Genomic DNA, 18,429 nt, shown 5'->3' on the forward strand with positions numbered 1-18,429 from the left:
GGGCCGGCTGGCCTTTCTGTGTGGAGTTTGCATGTTCTCCCTGTGTCTGCCTTTTTATTTAACTTGTTTCCAACACATTAACATACATTTTATATTTAGTTTTGTAGTTTATGGTACAATACACCTAATTTACAAAAAAGTACAACTTGTTTTTGAGTTAAAAAAAAAAAAGCAGAAATTCTGAATTATTTTCACTATGCTTATGATTAAAGGCATATGTGTTGATCCATTATCACAGGCTGGTATGTGTCAATGTTCAGGCAGGATATTGTTTTGAAACCTTTTAGATTTTTTTTTTGTCATCAGTTCGAATCCATGGGCCGACTGGGCCTTTCTGTGTGGAGTTTGCATGTTCTCCCTGTGTCTGCGTGGGTTCTCTCCAGGTACTCCGGCTTCCTCCCACTATCCAAAGACATGCTCATTAGGTTAACTGGTGATTCTAAATTGGCCGTAGGTGTGAGTGTGAATGGTTGTCTGTCTCTGTGTTAGCCCTGCGATAGACTGGAGACCTGTCCAGGGTGTACCCCTGCCTCTCGCCCGATGACAGCTGGGATAGGCTCCAGCAGACCCCCGCGACCCTTAACAGGACTAAGCGGGTATAGAAGATGAATGAATGAATGAATGAATGATTTTAATATGAAGATAAAGTGACAACACATGAACCAAAGAGAAACTGGTCCTGTTCAAGCCAACAGAGATAAAGACATCAGGCTGTGAGCAACACACTGTAACAGCCAGAGTATCATATGGAAAATTACCAGTTTACCTGGCCTTGTATGGTTCCATTAATAAATTAATTGTGTGGAAAATCCCTCCACCTAGTCTCATGTCTTGTTACTTCAAGTTGAAGCCTACTGCTAACAAACGTGGCTAAGCTTATCTCCAACTCCACGTTACAACCACACACGATTTCCTGTAAATGGAGAGGGGAGGAGCAGTGAAAGTGAAAGTGTTCAGTCAGTTTGTTCAGACTCCATTTGAGACGACAGAGCAGAGGGAGGAAAACTGAAGGCTGAAGCAGAGTGAGTGTTAACATTCTTCTTCTTCTTCATGTGGACTGTAGAGGGAAGAAGAGTCAGAACTCAACACTTTGATCCAACCATTCACACAAACTTGTGATTGATCACTTGGAGTCAGTGTTGGGAGTAACGAGTTGCAAAAGTAATTTAATTACTGTAATGTATTGCTTTTTGCTGTAACGCGGTAATGGAAGGCATTCCAAAAAAAAAAAAAAACTGGGTAATATTTTACTCGGTACAAAGGTCAGTAGACGCGCGTTACTTACCTTTGTACCGAATAAAATATCACCCAGTTTTTTTTTACTGTTGTTGTTATTGTTCAGTAGGAGTTTACGAGCTGACGTTTTTTCTCTCTCTCTGGTAAGCTAATAGTGCAGGTTGTGAATCAACCTCTGTCCACAGTTTATATTAAGCTTTTGGTTTGTGCATATGTGTTGATGTTAAAGAAGCCAATGTTTAAGACTAATACTGCCTATCTACAGAGGACATTTACAGCTTTTGCAATGATAACAAATGTAAAGGGGTGGGGCTTTGGTACCGTTCTCCTTCTCATTTAGGACAATGTCGACTCGTCCATCAGTTATATGAAATCTTAAAAATAAAAACTTATTTAATTTTTTTTTCTAGCATTTTAATTACCTTACAAAGATTGGGGAATTTAAAAAAATTGTGATTGGATAATATTTTTTTTTCCTGGTAGTCAGGAGGTTAGCTTTTTTTGACGTTTATTGACCTTAAGTTTGTTTTGCACTTATTGTTCCTACCTCATCTTCTCATTTAAATGCAGTTTCTTTTCTTTATTTTTTTAACTGCGCCTATTACATTCTTCTGTTGTTAGCCTTAGGCCTAGGAGCATAATAAGATACATTTAGAATAAGAATACATATTTTTCCAGTTATTTTGGTGAAAGTAACTTAAAAGTAATGCAGTAGTAGTGTAATGCTTACAATTCAAAGACAGTAATATTAGAATGTAACGAATTACTTTGAAATGACAGTAACAAGTAATACATAATGTATTACGTTTTTGAAGTAACTTGCCCAACACTGCTTGTAGTTCTGCTGCTTTTATTAAACTGTGTAGTGTGAGTTTCACTTCCTGTTCTCAGTCAGAGTCTCTGAACAGACTGGTCCGGTCACCGGTGGCCTTTAGATTAATTTTTGATCATTATAAAAATGTGTCCTCTGCGGCACTGAATCAGTTGTAATGACACAGTTGGCCACTAGATGGCCTCTAATATAGACGCCGTCTCGTACACGCTTCCACCGGGTCTTCTCCACCAGTGAAGAAGAAGACGTTGAGCCATGGCTAAGAGCGGAGGAGAGAGAAAACTTGATCGAGAAAATCGTGTGTGTGGTTCAGGTGTTTCATCTGTTCACAGAATTTAAAAGTGTGCTTAGTCTGCTTAGAGACGTTATCTGCCATGAAAGATTTCAGTTTAAGTTGCCGGTACAACACGTTACACAAAGATAAATACGAGAAGTAGCTGTACTGAAGCTGCAAGGGCTGCTGTCGTAGCGGACCTTAAATCAAAAGTACGCAAACAACAGCGACTTTTTACCTGTGCCCACTACTGGTAGTGGTGAGGTAGAGTGGGTATACAGGGAAAATGTTAAACTCTTTCTTAGTGTAAGCATGCACAAATTAGTTTTTGCAATTAATGTTTGTCTGCTGTTCTGCAGCTTTCAGCCATCCTTGAGATGGATGGTGATTTGTATGTTTTATTTGCATGAGTCCTTTGCACTGAAAAAAAAAAAGAAAGAAATAACAGTAGGCTAAGTGGTTATTTTTATACATAGCCTATACATACACACAAACATATTTAAAATTGCAGTTTTAAGTGTGCGGTCCTATTTGGCCCTCTGGTAGTGTCGATGAAAAATTGTGGGCCCCTCCATCATTTAGGTTGACCATCCCTGGTCTAAATGCTGCTGCTGTCCCAGAGCCATTGCAGAGGGGGCTCACTTTGCTCCTCCTCTCGTGTTTGTTGTACCGTCAGGTGACTCAGCAGCGCCAGGTAACCAAGGTAACTAGCTAGCTAACAAGCTGAGCTAACGCGCCTGTTTTGTTAAGCAAACACCAGTGCTTGCTAATAGTACGAACATATTTAGAATAAAACCAGTGTTTAGACTTCGGTACCTCTAGGAGCAGTTGATCAGCTGACCTGACTGAGACATCGGTTTCGGCGATACTGGCCCTGTATTTACTTGGTTTCAGATCGATACCAAATCTAGAGGTATCACCATTGACTGTGTATAGGGTATCAAACACCACTACTTACTGGTATACCGTCATCGAAGGTAGGAGTGTTTCCTGTTTTTTTCTACAGACACGTGTTCAGGTGATTTTCACCTGACGTTAGACATAAGACATAAGACTTTTATTTAATCCCACGTGTGGGAAATTTCCTTGTTCCAGTAGCACAGAATTTGGCAAAAAAATATATATACAGAAAGACAGTGACAACTTTGAACAGGGAAAAGGTTATCAAAAAAGCACAAAAAACACAAATAGGCTACAAAAATTTAAAAAATATATATCAAAAAATATACAAAAAAAAATGACCATACTCTGAGAAAATATAGGGATTTGTGTATTAAATCAGACAATGGTAATAACTTACAACCAGATATGACAACTATCATTCTGCCACTTGTTTGGTTAATCTGTCATGACAACAAGTGAATAAATCAGAACTAAAGCTAGTTTTACTTTAGCAGTCGCTAGCTACACATATTTATTCTTTGATACCAGAGCTAGCTAAGAGGTCCTGGAGTTTAATTCTTATTTAGTGTAACGCTTATGAATTAATATCATTTAGTGATAATTACCAATTGAGTTCATTTCGTCAAAAACATTTTTCTAGTCAGCTCATCATTTTTATCCTCTCATAAAGTGCCATCGTTCTCTCTCACTGTTGTCAGTGATGCAGGAAGACTGTGTCTTCACTGGACAAGTCTCACATGTCTCAAATTCCTGGCTCCATTATTTTTAAGGAGCTATTCCTAAGATTCCAACTTTTTTTTACACATTTTAGAGACTTTTTATATGAGCTTCCTGTGTTACCTTTTAGTTTTATGAGACGTTTTATAGTTGAAAATAAAAGTACTTCAGTTCACCATGTATTGAAATAAACCCAACGTCAGTGATGGTGTTACTGATTATAACGTTAGTGTTCTAGGGTTAATAAAAGCCTCTAATTATGATGCTGTCCCAACTATTAAAACTATTTATACAGTAGATGAAATGTCTGCACACAAAATCAGACGTGTTGCGTCTTTAAATGATCGTAATAACGTGGATATTGGCTTTAGTGACAAACAGCAGCAGCCTGTGCAGCACGTTACGTCTGGAGTCGTTTCCTCCAGGTTTTGACCAACTCTCTTTAAATAATTGTAAATCTCCATGGTCTAAAAAATCAAGAGCACAAACATCAGCTTTTAAAAAGTGGAGGTAACACAAATAGCTTCACATGCTACGTGAATGTTTCTGAGCCGTTTTGTCCGTCAGGTTAAATTCAGTTGGTTATGAAACCATGGTGGAGTAAATTAGACCCTGACGGGCCACCATAGTATTAACATTGTATGGGAAACCCTGTGTCTGTTCTAGGCCCATCATCCACTTCCATTGTTCTGATATTTAGATGAGGTCACAGGTAAATACCATCCATCAAAGGAATACATTAGACTCAGATTTCATTTAGATTGATTTGAATTATCTTCATGCTTTTAGACATTTCTTAAATGTGAGGTCTTACATTTCATCAGGATGGTTCATAAAAGGTTTTAAAAGTCAGCAGGTGAAATCAGGTTTCTCTGAGTCCTCCTTGTATTCTGGTAACCAGGTTTCTGGTTGAATGAAGAAATCAGCTGACTGGAGAAGACTGACTGTAACTGAAGTTGATGTAAACTCACTGAGTGTTACTGGTTTACCTCTCAGACTGACTGAAGTCCAGAAGATGGAGGAAGAGGAGGATGGAGCGGAGTCTACGGTATCCCGCTGTCTGTCTATGAAGAGTGACTGGTCCAAAGAAAAACCTCCAGACCTCAGTGAAGAACCTGGACCCTCAGACACAAAGTAAGAGACTGTTTCTACTGTAAACTGACCTGATGGAAGATGATGATTTTAGGATGAAGCAGAAATGTTCTGCTGAAAGATTTCTAGTCATGATTCAGATGTTTTAGTGCAGGTAGGTAAGGTCCTAGTCTGGGTTTTAGAACCAGGAAGTACTGATGGTATTTCTGTAGTAAAACACCAGAGAACCTCCATTTCAGAATGTCCACTCATCAATATTCAGATATATTTGTCCTCATGTTGAAGTCTGTGAAGTTTTTTTTAATCTGCAAATGATTTTAGTGATGAAGAAATGTGTTGACAGAGAGCGGAAGAGGAGTCCTGTTTCTGTGGAGGAGCAGCTGTCCTGCTGTACTTTGTGTCAGGACGTCCTGAAGGATCCAGTCTCTAGCAGCTGTGGACACTGGTTCTGCAGACAGTGCATCACCTCATACTGGGACCAGTCTGCTTCTTCAGGAGACTCCTCCTGTCCCCAGTGTGGACCAAGATCCAGAAGAAGACCTGGACTGCAGACAGCCAGTCAGAGCATCACTGTACAAAGTAAGACTGTACATCTGTCTGCTGATGGACTCTTTTCTGGAAACCTGTTGATTTAATCCAGACACATTGTTGTGTTCTGCAGCATGGGGATTTAAGATCATTCTAAATATCATTCTAAGTGAACTCCCAGTGAAATGTCACTGCACTGCTCCAGAGTAATAACAGCAGGACAGAGAGGAGTGAATGCTGTGTATTACAGACAGTCACGCTGACTAACAGCCAGACAGCAGCCTGAGACACGACAAGAGACACAGACTCTGAACAACAGCCCACATTAGCTTTCCTGCTAACGTCTCCTTCTTCTCTAACATACACACATCTTGTCCTGCAGATCCACTTGTTGAACAAGAACCGAACAAACATCCACTGAGGAAAACTGCTCTGCTAACATCAGTTTGTAGCAGTAGATAGTGAAGCAGCTGATAGCAGCACTTTGAACAGCTTCAAAACTTCACATATATTGATAGAATATTTAATTAGTTTAGATTCCTCTAGTTTAATTTATTCTCTTTTGTTTTCCTGCACTTCACATATCAGCTTTATTTTACTCTTCACTGATTTCTTTCCTCATAACTGAGCTTTGTTAATTACTGCTGAAGCAAATGAAACTCCTGCTGAGACCAGCCAGTGGGAGGCTTTTATTTTGAAACAGCCAGAGGAAATGCAGTGTATTTGTCATCTGATTATCAGTGTTTGGTTGGTGGTGCTATTAAAACCAAGAGATGAACATATTGTGCATCATTTTATTGGTAGCTCAGTCTTAAATATTACAAGGAAGGAACAACAACAGTGAGCTGTTAGATGAAGAGCTGCAGACAAGCTGCTGAAGCTCAACCTGCTGCCTCTGCTGTCAATCAAACACTACCACAAGAAAAAAGAGCATTTCTAATGTTTCCTCCAAAAATGTTTCATTGTGAGAAGAAAAAACTCTGTCCAGCACATTTAAAAGTCAGTTTTCTGTTCTTTGTGAATTCAAACAGGGATGAGTGTTTTCTTTCTGTCTCACGTTTGTTCTCCTTCCCAGCAGATGTTGGTCTGCAGGAGGTTTTAGATGAGCATAAAATCAGTCTGAGGAGGAGATGTGAACGTGTGACTGAAGGAAGTGATGTAACAGGAAGTGGAGCCCTCCTCAACAGGATCTACACCGAGCTCTACATCACAGAGGGACAGAGTGAAGAGGTTAATACCCAACATGAGGTGAAACAGCTTGAGACAGCTTCCAAGATGAAGGCCCTCCATGACACTCCAATCAAGTGCCACGACATCTTTAAAGCCTTATCTGACCAACAGAGACACATCAGAGTGGTTTTGACCAACGGCGTCGCTGGTATTGGAAAAACCTTCTCAGTGCAGAAGTTCACTCTGGACTGGGCAGAGGGTTTGGAAAACCAAGATGTCAGTGTGGTGATTGTGCTTTCGTTCAGGGAGCTGAACTTGTTCAAAGGTGACCAGTACAGTCTTCTCAGGCTGCTCCATGTTTTCCATCCAACATTACAGAAGGTCACAGCGGAGGAGCTGGCTGTCTGTAAACTTTTGTTCATCTTTGATGGCCTGGATGAAAGCAGACTTTCATTGGACTTCAACAACAGTGAGGTTGTGTCTGATGTCACACAGAAGGCATCAGTCAATGTGCTGCTGACAAACCTCATCAAGGGGAAACTGCTTCCCTCGGCTCTGGTCTGGATCACTTCCCGACCTGTAGCAGCCAATCAGATCCCTCCTACATGTTTTGACAGGGTAACAGAAATACGAGGCTTCACTGACACCCAGAAGGAGGAGTACTTCAGGAGGAGGTTCAGTGATGAAAAGCTGTCCAGCAGAATCATCTCCCACATCAAGACATCCAGGAGCCTCCACATCCTGTGTGGAGTCCCAGTCTTCTGCTGGATCACTGCTACAGTTCTGGAGCACATGTTGACTACAGAGCAGAGAGGAGAGCTGCCCAAGACCCTGACTGACATGTACTCACACTTTGTGATGGTTCAGACAAAGAGGAAGAAGAACAAGTACCATGAGGGACAGGAGACGAGTCCACATAAGCTGATGGAGGCTGACAGGGAAGTTCTTCTGAAGTTGGGGAGGCTAGCGTTTGAACATCTGGAGAAAGGAAACATCATGTTCTACCAAGAAGACCTGGAGCTCTGTGGTCTTGATGTGACAGAGGCCTCAGTGTACTCAGGAGTTTGTACAGAGATCTTCAAAAGAGAGAGTGTGATCTTCCAGAAATCAGTCTACTGCTTTGTTCATCTGAGCGTTCAGGAGTTTCTGGCTGCAGTCTACATGTTCCACTGTTACACCAACAGGAAGACAGAGGTGCTGAAGGACTTCCTGGGGAAAGAGCACCGGGTGTACACTAAGTGTCTGGATGACTTCCTGTATGGAGCATTGAAGAAATCCCTGCTCAGTAAAAATGGTCACCTGGACCTGTTTGTTCGCTTCCTTCATGGCCTCTCTTTGGAGTCCAACCAGAGACTCTTAGGAGGTCTGCTGGGCAAGAGAGAGAACTGTCCACTTTTCATCCAGAGAGCCATCAACAAGCTGAAGAAGATGAACACTGATGAAATCTCTCCTGACAGAAGCATGAACATCTTCCACTGTCTGATAGAGATGAACGACCTCTCAGTTCATCACGAGATCCAAGAGTTCCTGAAGTCAAAGAAGAGATCAGAGTATCTCTCTGAGATCCATTGCTCAGCTCTGGCCTATATGCTGCAGATGTCAGAGGAGGTTCTGGATGAGTTGGACCTGGATCAGTACAACACATCAGAGGAGGGACGACGGAGACTGATCCCAGCTGTGAGGAACTGCAGAAAGGCTGGGTGAGTCCTGATGTGATCATTAATAGAATCAATCAGTGGAGATTAGTAGTTTAGTTCTTCACATATACACAGGATTACATTATTGTCATTATTCTTGGTTTTACCTCAAACATTATACATCAGTTGAATTGATTTCTGAAGCTGTTTAAAATGCTGTGAGTATAAAAATGTAGATTCTTTTAGTTGGTTGTGATGTTTGTTATTATCTATTATGTATTTGTAATAATTGTTAGATTCTATATTCTTTTTAACCATTTCTTTATCTTCCTTTGTGTGATGGAGGCTTCATGTAACCCTGATAAAACTAATGAAGGAGGTTGTGCTGGAGGTTTTTGAGACACACAACATTTCATAGTTTGTTTTATTCAGTAAGTTTAGTGGTTTAAAACCAGATCTGTATCATTTTCTAAAGATTACTGAAGTCATTGTGACCATGGAGGATGCTGGGGGATGCCTCAGTGCTTTTATTGAAATGACATGACAAAAACACAAATATTAGCATTCAGTTGTAATGCATCACCTCTTAAAGAGAAACTTCATATTCATTCAAGCATCAATCAGATATACTGGGTTCAGTAAACACACTGTGTTTGTATAAAAAAGTGGATTCCTTCTTGTCAAGTGTTTAGTTTCATTTGGCAGCAGTCATCAGATGTTTCCAGCGTATGGACGTGAACAGTCGTAGCTGACAGTAGTAGGTAGCAAAGAGAGATCATCTCTCCAACTGGAACTGTTCACTGAGTTCAACTCATTCTAAATGTTCTGGAATCAAAGTGAAGAAATGTTTTCATCAACCAGATGTCTTCATTCTGACTGTGTGGATCAAATCACACTGACAGACTGTGGACAGTATGGAAGCCTAAATGTAACTCCATTTTCCCTCCTTAATCTACAAGATGAAAGCAGAACAGAGATTGTCATTAAAAGTCTGCAGCTATGAGAGAGACTGAAGAGAGTCATTGTGTCATGTCAAACACAGTAAGATGAGATGAGCTGAACCACAGATGTTCATCAGATGATCACCTCACTCTGTTTCATACTCATTCAGTCTGGATCTAGAATGTAAATGATCTGATTTTACAACAGATTTTATGTTTTCTAATCACAGACTTTCTAAATGTGGACTCTCAGAGATTCACTGTGAAGTTGTGGCGTCAGCTCTGAAGTCCAACCCTTCCTATCTGACAGAGCTGGACCTGAAGTTTAATAACCTTAAGGATTCAGGAGTGAAGCATCTGTCTGCTGGACTGGAGAGTCCAAACAGTAGACTGGAGACTCTGAGGTCAGTTCACTGACTGGAGCTGTTGTAGGTTTTCTTTATTTATTCAATTCAAATCATTGACTGATGTGTCAAATGTTATTTAGTTGATAAATATCCAGTATTTCCATGAGCACGAATCTGAAGAAGTTTCTTCTTTTTCTCAAATGTTGTGTTTTTCCAAATGGCTGAACAATAGTTTTTCCTTGTGGCTCCAAATAGAAGTGAAAGACTTGAGCAGGGTTCATTTAAAGGTGACAGAAGTGGAGTCATGGTGGGGAGATGATGTGAGCCTCCACAGATCTATGCTGTGCTCCATCAGTCAGTGAAGATGAAGTCAGTACTGATGAGGGTGTAGAGTGTGTGAGGATGTGAATGAGGCTGTTGAAGATCTGATGATAGCAGATAAAAACAGGCTGCAGAGAGTCTGAGAGAGAGACAGGTCAGAGAAAGAAGAGAAAGACATGAATGGAAAACTTGATGAAGGTGAAGTTAGGAACTGTGATGATGTTGATGGGATCAGAAGCTGACATGGCTGCTACAGAGACAAGCCACACAGCTGCTGTGGTGAGGTGTGTGTTAAAGCAGAGTCCTAAACAGCAGCCTAACACAGGCCCAAATATCCCAACAAAGCAGGATTCTCTGACTACAAAGGCTCAGTCTCCTCTGGGTTTTAGCCTCCACCCAGGAATTAGTAACAGAGCTCTACTGGAGGAGGGTTAACATGTCAGAGATACAATCAGGGACCAACATCATACCAGACTGAAAGTTATCATTGAAACTTTAACATCTGTTCTAAACTACACAGAGGAGCAGTTAAGGGATGCTACAACTGGTGTTACATGTTAGTGGATTTAGTCAGTAAGTGATGATGTCTGTAGAAGACATGATGAAGATCCACAATAACAGGAGGACATAGTCAGTCAAACATGTCTGAGTAGATATGACACAGTAATGTTGAGCAGCACATTTAAAACCTGGACAAATCTGGTTGAATTATTCATGATTTAATCTTTTATTCTTTATTCAGATTGAGTAGCTGCAGTTTGTCAGAGATCAGCTGTAATTCTCTGGTCTCAGCTCTGAAGTCCAACCCCTCCCATCTGAAACATCTGGACCTGGGTGACAACAACAACCTGAAGGATTCAGGAGTGAAGCAGCTGTGTGGTTTTCTGGAGAGTTCAGACTGTAGACTGGAGACTCTGAGGTCAGTTCACTGTCTGTTACTGTTGTAGATTTGATATGTTTAATCACCAACTGAATCTAATGTATTTTCATATAAAACTTCATTGTTCCTCAAACTGAAGACAAACACAAACACATTTAAATAACTGTATAATGTTAATAGCTGCATTCCAGGTCAACACACACAGATGAGATCATGTGTTCAGGTGTTTGAGGTGTGTTTAGTGTCTGAGCTTCCTGCTGTTTCATCATCATTCAGTCACATTTCATTTGGAGTGAAACCTGCTGTGATCCATGTATCAGTCCATTCTCTCTGAACCGCAGCTGCTGGAAGGAGATCACACACCTCACACTGTCACATATTGCTGTCTGTAGAAGACATGATGAAGATCCACAATAACAGAAGGACAAAGTCAGTCAAACATGTCTGAGTAGATTTAATCTACATCTTTTATTCTTTATTCAGATTGTGGAGCTGCAGGTTGTCAGAGATCAGCTGTGATTCTCTGGGACCAGCTCTGAAGTCCAACCCCTCCCATCTGAGACATCTGGACCTGAGTTACAACAGTCTGAAAGATTCAGGAGTGAAGCAGCTGTGTGTTTTTCTGGAGAGTCCAGACTGTAGACTGGAAACTCTGAGGTCAGTTCACTGTCTGTTACTGTTGTAGATCTGATATGTTTAATCACCACTGAATATAATTCATGTTCATCCAGAACTTTCCTCCATAAATTTGTAAATGCCCTTTAGTTCAAGATGAGTGTTTGTATCAGAAACTGTAGAAAATGTCCACTGTTAGTTGTTAAAGTCAATGAAGCTTAAAGGCTGTTAGGACACAGTAATGTTAGGCTGCACATTTAAAACCTGAACACATCTGGGTAAATTATTCATGGTTTAATCTACATCTTTTATTCTTTATTCAGATTGAAGATCTGCAGTTTGTCAGACATCTGCTGTGATTCTCTGGGACCAGCTCTGAAGTCCAACCCCTCCCATCTGAAAGATCTGGACCTCAGTGGAAACAGTCTGAACTATTCATATGTGAAGCAGCTTCTTGATCTTGTGGAGAGCCCAGACTGTAAACTGGAGACTCTGATGTGAGTAGAGGGTTCCAGTCAGTCCTTTCATCAGTATTGTCCTAAACACAGTTAGTATCAAAGATCCAGTGTTTCCTGTAAACCTGCAGCTTCTCAGTGAAGCTGTGAGAGGAGAATGGAGACAGGCTTCAGGATTGGACAGAAAGACAGAGAGAGAGACAACAGTCAGTCAATCAGATGAGCTAGAAGCTTGTTGTGATCATGTGTTTGAGTTGATGTGAAGACGACTGTTGTTGTTGTGTTGATGTGTCCAGGAAATAAAGCTGGATTCCAGCTGACAGCCTTCCAAGATGTATAGAGACAGTGGTGGTCATTCATCAGATCTGATGAACAACTGATCACAGCTCTGAGATCAGCAGTGTTGGGAACGTTACTTTAAAAAAGTAATTAGTTATAGTTACTCACTACTTGTTCCAAAAAGTAACTGAGTTAGTAACTGAATTACTCTATAATAAAAGGAACTCGTTACCAGGTAAAGTAACTATTTGCGTTACTGTTAAAAAAAAAAAGTTGCTATATGTCAAAGAATTTGGATTTTTTTGAGCAGTTTTCACAAGTCAGTTGAAATGAGTAGAACAGACAGGTGTTTGTACATAACTTTTGATATTTATATATATATTTTATAATTATATTTATATTAAATTTATTTTTATAATATTTATATTTCGGTAGGGTTTAGACGGCGAGCTATCGTCTGTGGTGGAGGTATCGGTGTTTTTGGCCACTAGCTTTGTAGATGCGTGTGTCGTTGTGAGATGCTTCATTAAATTAGAGTTGCTTACAGCGGATGTCGAGAAAGTCTTTGCTCCTGGACATAATGTACACATTACATGCACGTCCCTCCCTTTGACCACAATGAATTTTTTTATTTATTGAAGTAGTGCTTATATCTCCACCTTGAAAATGACAACTTTTCATCGGATTGCTCCTGACTCGCCATCTCTGCTGCTTCGTCGAATCTCTGTTTAGCTGTTGTGTGTGTGTGTGGCGCGTGTGCTGTCATGTGTGTAAAACCACTGGCTCTGATTGGCTACCATGAAACATGACTCTGCCTTAGCCAATCATAATCGCTTACCTCGTTATTAACCCACCTCCTCACTAGCGGTGAGCCAGGGGTGCGTTCGGATTACACAGTTTATTCAATCGATGTATAGTAACGCACCGCATTTAACGTCCAGTAACGTTAACGGCGTTGTAACGACGAGAAAAGTAATTAGTTAGATTACCCCGTTACTGAAAAAATGACGGCGTTACCTAACGCCGTTATTCCAAACACTGGAGATCAGTCTGACTGAAGCCTGCACATCACAGAACCAGCATTACATTTAGTAACCATGTGCTCTTTCTACAGAGCAGAACCTCTGCTGAGGTCCAGTCATCACATTTGTATATATTTGCTCCAGTGCTGCTCTGAACAGGACTGAAGTCCCTGATGCTCTTTATACTGGATGAGCTGCATCACTGACTGACAGCTGATGAAGGGAGACTCTGTAAAACACTCACTTATCTCCTCTCTTCTTTCTTCTTCTCTCTACAGATGGATGACGTGATCTTTGCAAAGAGGACGGTGTGTGAGCTGAGAGAGGATGAGCTGTGTCCTGATGATCCAGAGAGGTTGAAGCAGCAGCAGCAGTAGCTGGTGTGTAGAGAGACTCTGACTGCAGATAAATGCTGCAGAATAAACCACACGTTCAGCAGAAACATGAGCTAAAACACACACATTCTACTCACTGTGATGCAGCCAGTGTTCAGTTTCACTCACTCAGCATATAGATGTGTTTCTGTTTCTTCTCTTTGCTTTGTGGACTCCACTGACTCAACATTAGAATCTAAAACTTTTTGGACTTTTCTCTGATATTTCCTGACACTGTTGGAGCTTCTGTTCAGTTCCAGTGGATGTGTGTATATGCTGGATGCTGGAATAGAATCATGAGAACATCTGAGCTAACTCTGGATCTCATCCTGTTTTAAAAAGTGAAGGCTGATATGTGTGTTCTTGTACATTTGTATCGATAACAATTAACAATTGTCTCAAGACTCTGTAGAGCAGGGGTTCTTAACCTTTTTGACCTCGGGGCCCAATTTTCCCAGTACAAAGTGGTCACGGGCCCATTCAAATATTAACATTAATTTTAATTGATCCGAGTCTTGGTTTGATTTGTAACCAATAACTAAATCAAGTCCACTGATAGTTTAACAAGCTAAAACCTTATGGAATGAATGATATGATACACTGTGATTATCTCAAAGACATTTACTTATATCCTGTATGTAAACCTGCACATACAACAACACTGAACAGTATAGTAATTATAACATATCAAGTTGCTACAAGAAAAAATATAAAGGCTCAATATTTAGATTTAGATAGACTCTCAAAAACTGATGTGAAATTCTGATAAATAAAATAGATTCAAAATCATTCATTCATTCATTCATTCATCTTCTATACCCGTTTGGTCCTGTTAAGGGTCACGGGGGTCTGCTGGAGCCTATCCCAGCTGTCATCGGGCGAGAGGCAGGGGTACACCCTGGACAGGTCGCCAGTCCATCGCAGACATTCAAAATAATAAAAGTTTCAAATTAAATAAACTGTAAATCAAATATAAATAAAGTACAAATTAAAATATTGCCTTATAACCTGCTGATGAATTTGACAATTTAGCAGTCTTAATTTTTTGCATGCCAGAACTAGAAGTTACTCTTCAAATCTGTGACAAATGAACAATAACAGTCACAACCAGGCCAGTTGACAGTCTTGCCTGGGCCCGGGACGAGATAATCTTAGATGCCCCCACGCCCAGATCTGTCCGTTTCCCTTGCTCTTCCTCTCCTCTGTTCTTCCTCTCCTGTTCCTCTCCTCTCCTCTTCGTCTCCTCTGATCTTTCTCTCCTGTTCCTCTCCTCTGCTCTTCCTCTCCTCTCCTCTGCTGTCAGAGTCTGTCATTCTAGTTGGCCATAATGCATGATCGTCGAAATGAAGTGTGTGATCAGACTCTGATCCATCCTGCTCAGACTCTCCGACGGGGCAGCGGACCCCTCCCGCTCCACTGTGACTCTCTCTCGCGTGCTCTTCTCTCTCACCGGTAACCTTACTCTGTCCCTCCGCTCCGGGACAGCGGGCTCCTCCCGCATCACTCTCTCTGTCACCTGACTGCAGCTGGATCTCTCTCCTCTCTGTCTCATCCTCTCTGACGGAGCTACCAAACTCAACTGTTTCTGTCAAAGATAACGTGTTGTGTCAGGCTTTTATACAAGCTAATGGACGTTAACATTAGAGCTAGCCTGTTAGGTTACGTTACAAGCAGGGACGTGCACAGACATTTGGAGGGGCTATTGCTCTAACCTGGAAAAAGGGCCTTTTTCCTTATCACACTACAAAGGTATGTGCAAGCTCAGCGGAGAGTTTGGAGATGGAACTGTCTCCAACATAATTATTAATATAATTCTGCGTAAGTTCTATAATGTACCTTTAAATAAGAATACTATTGTCCACAGCATCTATGTTTCTCCTCATCACACTCTTGATATGGCCCTTTTATAGTAACTCTCTAACACTCAGCTCATCACCTATGTAGGCTATCTGTCTGATGTGTTGCGTGATGCTCCGCACGCTCTCCCTCACTCTCAGGTCTGGAGCCTTGTGGTTGGGCCTCATCTTAAATAGAATGATTAGAATCTGAATTAAGTAACTTGTATAGTATACTGTACTTTTCACTGATAAAAACTGCACTGACAACTGAAACCTCTGTTGCAGTCAGTTGAATTTCCATATGATGTGGATACATTCAATGAATTTGGTGAAGCCCAGGAATTACACTGGAGAATATCTTATTTATTCTCCAACTTATTTATTTAAAAAAATATAAAAGTATGTTGCCTACTTGTATAAAGAACAATCACAATATATTACAAAGCCTTTGTGAACCTGTTATCTGGCCTTACCATCCCATATTTCACTACAGCTATTTTGCTTGATCACTAGGCTCTCAAATGCTCTCATGGACAGGTGCTTTCAGGGTTAGCCCCCTACAGGACATATTTATACATTCACAATACTATGCTATGCACATACTGTATACTGTACAGTGCAGTGTTTGTTAACTTACAGAAAATGCTTCTGATAAGATATGCCTATTTTACATTAAATTAATTATGTAGGATGGTGTCTTATCATTATCAAAATGCTTCACCTCCTGCAGCTGGCCTGCTGGCAGTTTTTACCCAGCTCTGCAATGATGTATTTCTTTTAGCTGCCTTCCTGAGGTCTTTCTCTTTCTTCTTAATTCGTCTCTGTTGTGAAGGCATACTTAAGCTCACAAAATTAACATTTGAGTCTATATATATATATAAATGTATATATAAAGTATGTGTTTAGTATGCCTACATTAACCAATTCACGTAGCATATTGACTTTAAGCAATATTTAATGCATGATTAAAAAGTTTAAAAAAACAGTGTTGGTGAAGATACTTTGAAAGAATAGCTCTCCAAACTGCCATTACTTTATTACTGGAAGAAGTTAAACTACAGCAAAGCTACTCTAGGGATGAATCTAGTTTGGTTAACTAAAGCCACTTAGAATAAAATGTTCAAACTACTAAAAAAATTGACAATGAACATATAATATAAAATTATATCAAAAGAAATGGCCCGTTCATTGCAATTAAACAATAAGTGCAATTTCTTTCCTCACAGTTCATACATAAATAATATAAAAATATCTAAAAATTGAAATAAAAAAGGGGCCTGTTGTCTCGTCACTTTTGAAACAAACAAAATGTATTTAAGCTAGTAGTTGAACTAGCCTACATGTAGTTCACGACTCCCCAACACTGGATATACTATATCACATCACATCCAATGGAGCAGATTCATTGTTTTCTGTCATTGGGACGGGACCAAGTGAAAAACCACTACCGTGTTTCCCGGTAGCTCGATATAGGCCAACGTTAATAAAAGGCAATGTTGCGTGACGTGAGACAAACGTTAAGAACTGCACATCATTCGAGGCCAGGTGGATACTTTTTTGTATTATTCACAGAGCACTTGTGATCTCCATAACTTCTTAAACTCACCTGACTGACAAACTTTCGCATCGCTGACGTTGTCAAAATAAACTAACTTTTTGGTTCCAAAAAAAAAAAAAAAAAAAAATTATATGGCGATTTATTTAGATTTTTAACACTTTACCAATTATGGGCTCATTGTATTGATGCAGACACAACAGCAAAAAAAACCCCAAAAACAAACAAACAAAAAAAACAAGTTGTCAACACTCCCCAAAATGCACAGCTATTTAACCAAGTTACTACATTTATTATTTATTTGTATAGTATAACTAAAATTAAGACATAAATCATTATTTCAAGTGTTATATAGCTTCGGGTGAACTTACCTCGAGCAAGGTGAGCTGGGGTGCTGTGAAGACGGGTGAGGAAAAAGGGGGAGTTGGCCGCTTTGCAGTGTTAGCCGGCTGCTAGCACCTCGGATAGCGATTAGCCTAGTTCGGTTGCCTGAGCTAATTGAGCTAATTGCCTGAGCCATTGACTGTATATACTAGGAGCTAACACCATATGGCTAACACGGTAGCGGAGAGTTGAGTGGGCGGGTTTCAACGTCCAGGCTGCCTTAGGTCCGCCCCAACACGACGCCCATGCCCATATTTGGAGTATCCGAGTGTGGGCGGAGTAAAGCAAAACCAACATGGCGACCAAAGGCTCCGCCTACTGCCTACTACAGGCTAAATTTTTGAATAGAGAGGCGAAGTCCCGCCCCCCTACTTCCGGGTTATGGGACCTATCTTTCGAAAAAATATGAACGGCAGTCTATGGAGAGATAATAATTATTTTTTGGTCCCGATCGAATTATGGCATGAATTTCACATATGATGTGTGTGAATTTAAAAGATAATTTTTCACGTCAGGAGATAAATTATTTGACGTAAATAAGATGAACAACATTAGGTTTTGTATGACATCGCTTAGTGAACTACATCTCTCTAGAGATCCCTAGAGAACTATGGCTGTCTCCTTGTTGAGCTTTACCGTCTTCTTCCAGGACGAAGGCAGAAGCATCAAACGAGGTGAAAATCATTATAAATCGGGTCATGTCGAGAGCTGTAGTTATACGAAGGGAGTTTTGGTCGGTTCTGTACGTGCCAGCATGCGGGACTTGTAGTTCGTTTAATTACGTATTTTCCATAGCGTTTTACTTAACTATCTTGCGACAAACTGTGACATTCTTGACATGTAAAATCATTTTTTATTCTGAAAAACAACATATGTATAATCCAAGGCACAAGTCGATCGGGACCAGAAAATAATTTATCTTTCGCCATAGACTGCCGTTCATATTTTTTCGAAAGATAGGTCCCATAACCCGGAAGTAGAGGGGGCGGGACTTCGGCTCTCTATTCAGAATCCATAGTATATACAGTC

At 40.4% G+C, this 18,429-nt stretch overlaps 1 protein-coding gene across 3 annotated transcripts; it reads left to right on the forward strand.

Moving 5' to 3' along the window:
- The first annotated feature begins 710 nt into the window (after positions 1-710).
- On the forward strand, positions 711-14,650 carry LOC311492134 (NACHT, LRR and PYD domains-containing protein 12-like). 3 transcript variants are annotated; one of them, XM_084550311.1, is made up of 9 exons: positions 711-1,022; positions 4,959-5,096; positions 5,398-5,633; positions 6,658-8,452; positions 9,561-9,734; positions 10,741-10,917; positions 11,362-11,535; positions 11,817-11,990; positions 13,528-14,650. In XM_084550311.1, exons 2-9 carry the CDS (start codon positions 4,978-4,980, stop codon positions 13,538-13,540), a joined length of 2,862 nt encoding a protein of 953 aa, XP_084406437.1. In that variant the 5' UTR covers positions 711-1,022; positions 4,959-4,977; the 3' UTR covers positions 13,541-14,650. The 3 variants fall into 3 exon arrangements, with proteins under 3 accessions (XP_084406437.1, XP_084406435.1, XP_084406436.1); XM_084550309.1 differs by lacking the exon at positions 711-1,022 and having other exon boundaries at positions 3,064-5,096; XM_084550310.1 differs by lacking the exon at positions 711-1,022 and having other exon boundaries at positions 3,064-5,096; positions 6,661-8,452.
- Positions 14,651-18,429: the final 3,779 nt, after the last annotated feature.

Source organism: Chelon labrosus (assembly GCF_963514085.1).
Source record: "Chelon labrosus genome assembly, chromosome: 8".
In the NCBI taxonomy this organism is placed as follows: Eukaryota; Metazoa; Chordata; class Actinopteri; order Mugiliformes; family Mugilidae; genus Chelon; species Chelon labrosus.